General features: G+C 53.4%; 2 protein-coding genes across 2 annotated transcripts; one reads left to right on the forward strand and one right to left on the reverse strand.

The window, feature by feature from the left end:
• Position 1: 1 nt before the first annotated feature.
• YRDC (yrdC N6-threonylcarbamoyltransferase domain containing) lies at positions 2-3,996 on the forward strand (the record flags this gene model as incomplete). Its single annotated transcript, XM_004705285.2, has 5 exons — positions 2-144; positions 624-738; positions 848-967; positions 2,575-2,717; positions 2,959-3,996. Coding segments are annotated over 5 exons (594 nt in total), but the record flags the coding sequence as incomplete, so codon positions are not given.
• On the reverse strand, positions 3,988-8,142 carry MANEAL (mannosidase endo-alpha like). Its single transcript, XM_004704954.2, has 2 exons — positions 8,072-8,142; positions 3,988-6,096 (listed from the first exon to the last, which is right to left on the reverse strand). Exons 1-2 carry the CDS (start codon positions 8,140-8,142, stop codon positions 5,460-5,462), a joined length of 708 nt encoding a protein of 235 aa, XP_004705011.1. The 3' UTR covers positions 3,988-5,459.
• Positions 8,143-9,541: the final 1,399 nt, after the last annotated feature.

Consider the following 9,541-nt stretch of genomic DNA (forward strand, 5'->3'; position numbering starts at 1 on the left):
GGTGGCCGTCCCCACCGACACGCTGTACGGCCTGGCCTGCTCGGCGAGCTGCTCAGCGGCCCTGGAAGATGTGTACCGCCTCAAGGGCCGCAGCGAGGTGAAGCCGCTGGCCGTCTGCCTGGGCCGCGTGGCCGACGTCTACAGGTGAGGCCGCCCGGACCCGGCCCCGCTGAGGGCGGCACCGCGGGAGGGGCTTCCGGTGACAGGCTTGGGAGACTGAGGCGGAGAGAGCAGGAGGGGCTTGTCCAAGCTCACCCAGGAATCCGGAACTGGAAATATGTATCGAATATTTCAGCGTATGCCAGGCCCAGAACTGGAGGCCGGGGCGTTGTGCTCTCGGCTGAGGAGGAGAATCCCATGATAAGAAAAGACACTTTAACAGGGAGCGCTTTGGAAGAGATTAAGGCAGGGAACATGATGTGCAACTGGGGCAGCCCCTGAGATAGGAGGCAGATGATTTCCAAAGTGTGGGGTGCCCCTCTAGAGGTCTCTAGCTTCTGGCGCAGCTAGTCAGGTGATACTGGGAAACAGGCCCCAAAGCCCCTTAGCCTTTGTCTGCTGGGAGTCTAGGGAAGGACCAGCGGTGGCCATTTGCTCAGGCGCTTACCCTTGTTTGTGTCTAGGTACTGCCACGTGAGAGTCCCCGAAGGGCTCCTAAAAGACCTTTTGCCAGGACCAGTCACCCTGGTGATGGAACGCTCCGAGGGGCTCAACAAGGACCTGAACCCTTTCACCCCCGTGAGTCAAGTTTACTGTGGGTGTTCTCAGACTCCTGGCCACTTCACACCCACGGACACCTCCACCCTTCCCAGCTTTTCTGATGACCCCCTTTCCTCTTCCCTCACAGCTTGTGGGCATCAGGATTCCTGACCACGCCTTCATGCAGGACTTGGCCCGGGTCTTTGGGGGCCCGCTTGCACTCACCAGTGCCAACCTCAGTTCCCAGCCCAGTTCTCTGAATGTCGAGGTGAGAGTTAGACAGACCCCGCTTCCTCTGAACCAACGCACTGTTAGCATTTTTGGTCCCAGGGTAGAAATCTTCCCAGTTGGCAGTCGGGTAGAGGTTAGGGAAACCCAAAATTAAAGATTCTCACCTAGGTTTTTCTACAGTTTGAGAGTGGGGTGGAATCTGTACTTTATTTCTCTGTTTTTATACCGTTCCTGGGTGGTGTAGACCAAGAGTGGATGTGAATTCACTCAGGCTCCTCGGAAGAAAGGTTTGGCAGTCTCCTGAAAAACCAGCTGTCGAAAACCCCACGTATGTAGGTGCGGAGCGCAAGTCAGCGCTCACACACCTCGGGTCTCCGAGAGCCAGATAGCCTGGATGGCAACTACCTGTTGTGTGTACGTCTTCATGAAGGGCGGGGGGACTATCATATAGTTCGTTTCATTCCTTGCCACATTGGGGGTGGGGTGGGGAGGGCAGGTGTCAACAGTTACTGAATAGAGTTGTGACAATTGACTACAGAAGGGCTCCTCAAATTTAATCACTTATTCCATGTGATGTAGCCCCTAAGAAGTAAGCCCAATTTTTTCCCGAATTTGTGACTGCTGTCATCTCCGCCATAAGCCAGGTTGAAGAAAGGCTTTTGTTCTAGGTACCTTGCTTAAAATAATTGAGGACACAAGAGGGTTGAATTTTTTTTTTTTTTTTTAAGTTTAAGGGTGGGACACAAAAACAACAGGAGGGTTTTCATGCCCAGACCTAGGAGGTGACCCCACAGGCCTTGGAAGATGAGAGCTCAGTGACGACCCCCTTTCCTACTCAGCAGGTTTTCCTTGGTCCTGGTGGCTGTGCCCAAGGGGGTAGGGCTAAGAGTAGGAGTTCTCAACTTTTCAGAGCACAGTAGCTAGTTTTTATTATTCCCCCATCCCAAACTATGAGGCCCAGAACTGGCACTGCTGTATCTTCATTTGGGTGGAGTGGGTGGGAGGGGCTGGGGGTGTGTGCACGCGCCAAGTGAGGACTCCAGTACCATCCACAGTCTGGCTGGAAGTGTCCACAAGGCTTGCGTGCTGGTGGCAGGCACTTGTTTCTCTTCCCCCTCCCCCTCCCCAGAGTTCCACGGAGGTGCAGGGTCAGAGGGCTATGGCCAGGAGGACCCAGCATGAGAGGGAGCCCACCCCCCCTTGTTTGAGAGATGCAGCTGAAGTAACTTTCCCAAGGTCACACAGATCTGAGGAGCGCTCAGGGCAAGCGCTCCTCTCTCCGCATTCTGATAGCAGCTATTTCCTCCCTCCTTCCCACTGCAGCAGTCTGTGACTCACAATGATGCTGTCGCCAAGGAGCACTGACTCCCACGTTCTTTTTCCCTAGGCCATCAGCTTTGTGGGAGCAAATGTCCTCTTGCCCATCGCACCCCCGGGGCTCCTTCAGGCCCTAGGAAGGTGATAGTGTGGGGGGCTCCAGACCTCAGACAAGCAGTGCTGTGGGCTCCAGCAGGGAGTCTGTCTTCTATTCAGAGGAGAAAGTGGCCTCTCATACCCCCGGGGCCTCCGCCTTAGCAACCCTGCGTGTAGTATGACGTCATTACAGATCTCAGGGGCCCTATATCTGGCTCTTCCTCTCCTCAGGAGTTCCAAGATCTTTGGCCACAGTTGTCCCTGGTCATTGACGGGGGACCACTTGGAGATGGCCAGAGCCCTGAGTACCGCCTCGGCTCAACGGTGGTCGACTTGTCTGTGCCTGGGAAGTTTGGCATCATTCGTCCAGGCTGGTGAGTCTTGCCCGGCTTAAGAAGAACGAACAAGCCTGGATCGAGTGGAGGTCGTCACGGGCGCCACCAAGTGGGTGCCGGGGGACTCTATCTGCCGGGTTCTGGCTTTTTCATGATCTAAAAGGCCTTCCCCAAGGGTTGGATGAACAGAGCTTATTAAGACCAGTGAGCTTGGCAGTCTCCAAACTCCACGCCCTGGGTGAGAAGGCAGATCATAACTTTTCTCCCATTTCCTCTTCAGTGCCTTGGAAAGTACCATGGGCCTCCTCCAACAGAAGTATGGGCTGCTCCCCTCCGATGGACCCTGCTCGTGAGACTTGGGAAGAGGGAAGCCCAAGGGTAGTTCTGGACACTGTGTGTCTGTCCCCTGGTGGCTGGCAAGGCCTCGTTGGCAGAGGCCACTAGAACTACAGCACTAGCCTCACCGCTTCAAGCGGGATTCGTGTCGAACACTATAAACCAGACTCCGGAAGTTACTGGATTAGCTTTACAAAAGAGATGATTATATTTATTATCTTCAGTTACATATTTCACTCAAAACTGGAAAATAAAGATTTAAAACCTGTATAGGGAGGCCTTTTTGTCCTGGTTTTTTCTTTTTCCCAAAAAAAAAAAAAATTTAAATAGAATTTGAAATCTAATGAGCGCCGCCTCCGTGGTGGGTGGTAGTGTCTTAAGGACCAAGCCAGCTAAGAGGAGTTGGTGCTGTTTACAAGTTCCAGGTGACCAAAGCCATGGAATTGGCTCGTGAAACTGGAAGTCAGGCTATGATGAAGCTGGAGCACCGGGCCAAACCTCCTTTCCTTGGAAAGGGAGGGGGAGTGCTACTCCCACTTCCTGGGTTGCCACCAGACAGGGTCACTCTTACAATCCAGTGGTCTGCTCAGTTGGTGGGGGGGATAGAGGAATTCAAATGAAAGAATATTGGAAATTAAATTTCTGCCATCATTTTCAGCCAATGAGGATTTTTTTTGTTTTTCCCTCTGAGCCATAAACCATGGTTTATTGTAAAGGGAGCCTGGTGGTACAGTGCTGACCAAGATGCGGTCAGGAAAAATGTAGGTCCCCTGGGAATGCACTGGCCAGGCTTGGGTCTTTCAAGGTTCACCAAGTCCAGATCAACCCTTGTGACAACAGGTTTGATAGGGGTTTGTACCTGTTAATGCTTTATTAATGTACCAATCCAGTATATTACTCAACAGCCGTTTACCTACACACGTATACTATGTGTCAAACGTTGTTGGGCATTTAATATAAAACAACACTGCTGTTAAACATTGTAAATTGTTTATTTTTTTTCTTTCAAATTTTCCCCTTAGAGTGGAATGACCGGGCCAAGGTGTGTGAAAGGCTTTACGGCTCTGGATATACAGATCAGACTTCAGAATAACTGAGTCAGGTTACACTGCTGCTCCACCACCCCAACTCCATAATTTTTATTTTCCTAATTTGTGTGTGTGTAATGACCCCTCAGTGTGGTGACCTCCACAACCTACTCGGGTCAGCGTCCAGCCCCTTTCCCCCCTCCATCTCTTCAGCTCATCTATATGCTGTCCAGCCAAGCCTGCCCTCCATCCAGTCATTGTGAGTGACCCAGTGGGACCTGGTGTCCTGGTGACCACTAGGGTCTGCTGCCCCCCTCCTCTGTGCCTGTCACCAGAATTGGAATTCCATTTTGAGTCCACAGACTTCTCATTACAATCCACATATATTCAAGTAGGTCTAAGAATGTGGCCAGGGTATCGTAGGGGCTCCATTACATTAGCCTATTAGTTTATTTTTAGTTAAATACTGGTTGTTATACATTCCCTCTAGTAGTCTTGTTTGAACTAGTATTAAGCAAACTCATTCTTCCTAACCCATCCTACACCTCAGTTCCTGGGAGACTCTACAGGTGCTTCAAAGTCATGGTAATACCAGACCACTGTAGTGCAGGAAATGACTCAAGGGAGTGGGCACCAGAAGAAGAGGACAGCCTACTCTTCCAGGAGTGGAGGCTCCAGAGCACGGAGGCATTTTCTCAGAGCACTAAGTAAAACTCAAAAGCCTCCAGCTATGCCCAGGCCTGGCTACAAGACCGCTGGCTTCTGTGAGCTTAAGCCCAGGAACTGCCCGTGGCCAAGTTCCTCCCCATTCCCGCTTGCCCCCAGCACACAGCAAGGAGCCTGACCAGGTGTTGAATGTGTGAAGGCCCTGTATTTTCCTTTTCTGACCATTGGGTTCAGGGATCTATGGGGAGGAGCCTACACCTAGAACTTCCCTTTCAGGAACTCTCAAGTACTGTGCAGCTTCAAAACGTTCTTGGGGAAATGGAATGAAAAACGATGGGATCTTTCCATGAACTCTTTGAAGCCCCTTTAATATGGTTCCCTAACTTAGGAAGGAGGTCTGAAGGGATCAGGGTGGCAGAGAACAGGATGCCTGCTAGCCCAGAGCCCTGACAGCCTTCCAGGAGGGCCCACTGCGCTGGCATGGTTACACTTTACAGCACCTGCCTAAGCAGGACAAAGCTAGAAGGATTCTGTTGAAGGGCCCTCCCTGACTCAGAGCCGGGTCCTGGGCTCATAAGTTCAGTTACCTCGTAGCCTCTGCCATTGCCCTTCTAGACCACTGCTGTGTCTCCCATCACTGCAGAACTGCAGGTGACTTGCCTGAGGGACAGGCGAGCGAGTGCCTGTCCCTCCTCCACTGAGCCCTACCCTGTGGCCTCCAGCGAGGCTGGGGCCCCTGGATGCAGGCTCTTCACATCAACCATTGCTCCTTTTCCTCCATGAAGTGCTCCGCCCAGCGGCGGGTCAGCTCCAGGTACAGGCTGGGCTGGTGCGGCAGGTAGTCCAGATAGAGGCGAGCGGGTGTCTTCTTGGGAGTAGCCTTCTCGATCTGTGTGCCCTCGTGCCACTCATTGAAAGAGGTGATGGAGACGATCTCGGGCCTGACCGTCAGGGCCGCCTGCAGGGCCGTCTCGTAGTACTTGCCATTGACCCTGTTCCGGGTATTGTGGTTGTTCCAGGGCCGGATGCTGGTATCGATGTAGCCGGGCCCCACGCTGGGAATGAACATAAGGTTGTTGGAATCACAAAAGTTCTTCACGGCTTTCCAGTTCTGATGGGAGGAGCCAAAGGAGAAGCCATTGGAGGCAAAGTAGGTGTACATGCCATCAAAGCCAGCGGCCAGGATGTCGTGGGTGTGCCCCTCCTCCACCAGCAGCGCTATGAAGACCCCATCGTAGGGGGTGTTGCGTATTGAGTGGGACCCACTTGGTGTCAGGAGATGGGCCCAGGCCTCAGGGGACGTCAGGTACGAGTCGTAGATATAAAAGAGGGGGAGGCTTTTGCCCATGCTGTTCTTATAGCGATAAAATGCGCCATGGGAACCATACCTGCGGAGCAGGAGGAAGAAGAGCCTGAGTTGGCTGTAGCAGAGCACCAGCTGCAGGTGAGCTTGCTCCTGATGCCCACAACCCAGATGCGGCTCCAGGGCCTCGAGTCAGACTGTCTCTCATCAAGAACTTGTTTCCTCTCCCCATCTCCCAGACTTTTCCTTCATCCAAATGCCACTTACCTTAGGCGAAGCTACCACCATCTTCTACCTGGTCTGCTGCAATGGCTGCTTCACTGGTCTCCTGCCTCCCTACACCCAATTCTCTTACCAATGTGAATCGAAGCAGACTGCTCCTTACTGTGACCTAGAGAGCCTGGCCTACCTGGTCTGGCCCTGGAGCAACACTGGCCTACCTACTCCATGGTCACACCAACCTCTTTCTACCTCTTTCCTGCCTGCCCCCGGTCCCCGTCCCCCCCCCCCGCCTGTATTTCTGCAGAGATGGCTCTTCATCTCAAAGAGGCTCACCTGGCCACACCCGTTCATTCAAAGTAGATTCTTGGGCACAGGCCTAACAACACCCTGCTCTGCACTAGTCTTTGGTACTCGTTGGGTGCCATTGAGTCGACTATGACTCACAGTGACCCACGTGAACTGATCCTTCCCGAAGCAGGTCACCCGGTCTCCCTTAGAGCTTCTGGGTGGGTTCAAACCACTACATTTGTGGATAGCGACCGAATTGTAACCAGGACTCTCTTCCTTAGCATAGATCAACATTACATTTTCCCTGTTTAATTACTGTCGGCACCACTGTACTCTCAACACACACTAGAATGTAAACTCTGCCTAATCGGAAACTTTGTTACCTACAGTCCCTGGAAGAGTCTCACATGTTTTTGTTTTTTGAGTGGGTGGTATGTGCCAGGTATTGCGTAAACCACTTTCCACCTAGGTTAACTCATGTAACAAGACTCAAAGGTTAAGAGACTTCCCTCTGGACTCAGGTTGGAAGCTGCAGAACTGGAATTTAAGCCCAGCTACCTGGCGCCCAGCCCAGCACTCCCATTGGAAGACAGCAGCTGAGGGCACAACTGTTCTCTCCTGACTCGACCCACCCCTCCAAACCTATCTCGACCCTCACTTTGATTCCCACCGATATCCCAGCCCCCTCAAGCCACCTTACGTGTCAATGATGTGCTTGATGTTGTCATGTAGAGTGATGTCATCCCGGCCCTTGTAGGGCTGGATATGGAAGGCAACCTGTCACAAACAGAGGAGTTACCAGTCAGGAGTCACCTTTCCCAGGGCCCACATTCTTGAGTGGGCTGCAACCACCAGTTTATGAAGCTCTGGCTCTGGCCATGACTTGGATGAGAACCTGCAGTCAGATGGGAGCCAGTGGAGAGACCAACCCTAGCCTTTTAGATGTTTGCACACCTCCCACAGCAGGACATCTGGAAATCACACCAATGGGCTGTTACAAGATGGCAGACAGGGTGCCAACTCCAAGAGATGAGCACTAGAGCAGCCTCAGAAAGTGTGCCCATAGGGACATGTGCTGGGGTGGTTAAGCATGCAGGTGACAGGCTCAGGAGCAGGGCGTGGGCTTCTCTCTCTACTAGAGAGTGTGGTGGCTTACTTGATTGGTTTTTTGGGAGACATACTTCACACCATCCTCTTGAAAGAGTCCACCTGCCAAGAGCATGTGCCCTACTCCTTGAGGCCGCACTGCCTCCCACTCGGAAGCTGCATGTATAAGCTGGAGTTCAGCTTGCACACCTGTTTGACTCCTGCACCAATCTCCAACCTGCCTTCTATCGTTCATTAGTAACGATGATGTTTGCTCTCCCATTGGCCTACATTTGGTTTCCCTGTTTTGTTGGTACTCAACATAAGTGCCATAGGCACCCTTTATTAGGACCCTTGCCAATGCCATCCTTGCCAATTCTGGGCAACTAGCCAAGAACTAGTGCAGAAGCGCTAACCCTGTGTGTGCAGGGGCGGCCATCGAGAGCAGGGGCCTGGAGACTCACCTGGATGTTGTATTCATGAGCGGTGTCCAGAATGGCAGGCACCAGGTCATCTGAGGGTTCCCCATTATCATCGGCCATGCCAGGTGGGTACCAAGACAGGACCAGGACGCCTGTGCACAACACAGAGACCCCAGAGGTGCCCCCTCAACAGAATAATTCTTCCCTCTATCACAAACCCAAACGAATGTTTCTGAAAGACCAGGAGGCCAGGTTCACTTCCCGCGAGCAGATTGCAGAGCCACGTGCTTGGAGCTGTCCACACCAAGGTGCTGAAGCGCTGCTGCTGCAAGGGCAGCACAGCAGGCCGGGAAGGAGCCTGGCTCTCGAATGCGTTTGTAGAACAAAGGGAAGCGGGTGGACAATGGCACACCCACCTAGAAGGCACAGACCTAGCCCTGGGAAGAGGGGGCACCCCTGAGGTTCTGTGGGGGAGCGAGGCTGAACAGAAGTCATTCTTTGTGTTTCTCCTGGGACTAACATTTGCCTCAATGGCTGCAGCTCTAGACTGTAAAGGCCGGAGGCATTTTCAACCCTGCCTCTTTCAGTCTGTGGTTGGTTGGTTACAAACCTCCAGAAAACAGTAAGGTACTGTCAAATGCTGCAGGAATCTGGCAAATTTTTGAAACAAGTGAGCCTCCCAAGCCAGCAAAAGAGGTTCCCAGGGCCCCTTTTACCAGCAGGGTACTTGAAAAGCTCCTGGCCCATACGCTGCAAACAGAGCAAGGCCCGTCATGCACCACGTGTGGCCAGCAAACGTAGGAAGGGCTGCTGCCCTGGCCTTTCCTGGCATGAGGGCAGAGACCGCCCCAAGCCTCACTGCCCCTTCCAAACCTACAAGCCCACCCGACAGGAAGACTGCCTCTGGAGCAAACTGCGGTGGTCCTCCCCGGCGGCTCTGCCGATGGAAGGGCCCTGGAGTTGTGGGGGGTCAGAAGGGCCGAGGTGGGCAGGGTCTGAAGGCAGGAGAGTGGGGATGGTGTCCAGCGGGTGGCTTACGACGAAGGTGGAAAGGAAGGCGTAAGCCACCTGGTTACGAAGTGAGTGGAGTCAAAGGCCTGAAGGGAGCTGGGGCGTGGGAATGTAGGCCGACGAGTGGGGCAGGGTCGTCGGGACCGGGAACTCACCGATGGCGGCTTCCTTGAGCTGGGTCATGTGCTCCCGCAGCACTTCGGGGTCCCGAGAGCTGTAGGGCCCCAGCTCCGGGTAGAAGCTGGAGCCCAAATCGTCGGGGGGGATGTGGCGGCCCCGCGGGTAGCTGGCTGAGATCTTGGGGTCCCAGTGCGGCACCATGACGTGGTCCCAGTGAATGTAGTGGCCCTCGTGCCGCGGGCTCCCGTACCACGAGTAGTAAAAGGCGTGTAGGTATCTCCCAGACTTTTCCTTCATCCAAATGCCACTTACCTTAGGCGAAGCTACCACCATCTTCTACCTGGTCTGCTGCAATGGCTGCTTCACTGGTCTCCTGCCTCC

Source organism: Echinops telfairi, unplaced genomic scaffold, assembly GCF_000313985.2.
Source record: "Echinops telfairi isolate 266 unplaced genomic scaffold, ASM31398v2 ScPeMD7_7457;HRSCAF=8495, whole genome shotgun sequence".
Taxonomy (NCBI): Eukaryota; Metazoa; Chordata; class Mammalia; order Afrosoricida; family Tenrecidae; genus Echinops; species Echinops telfairi.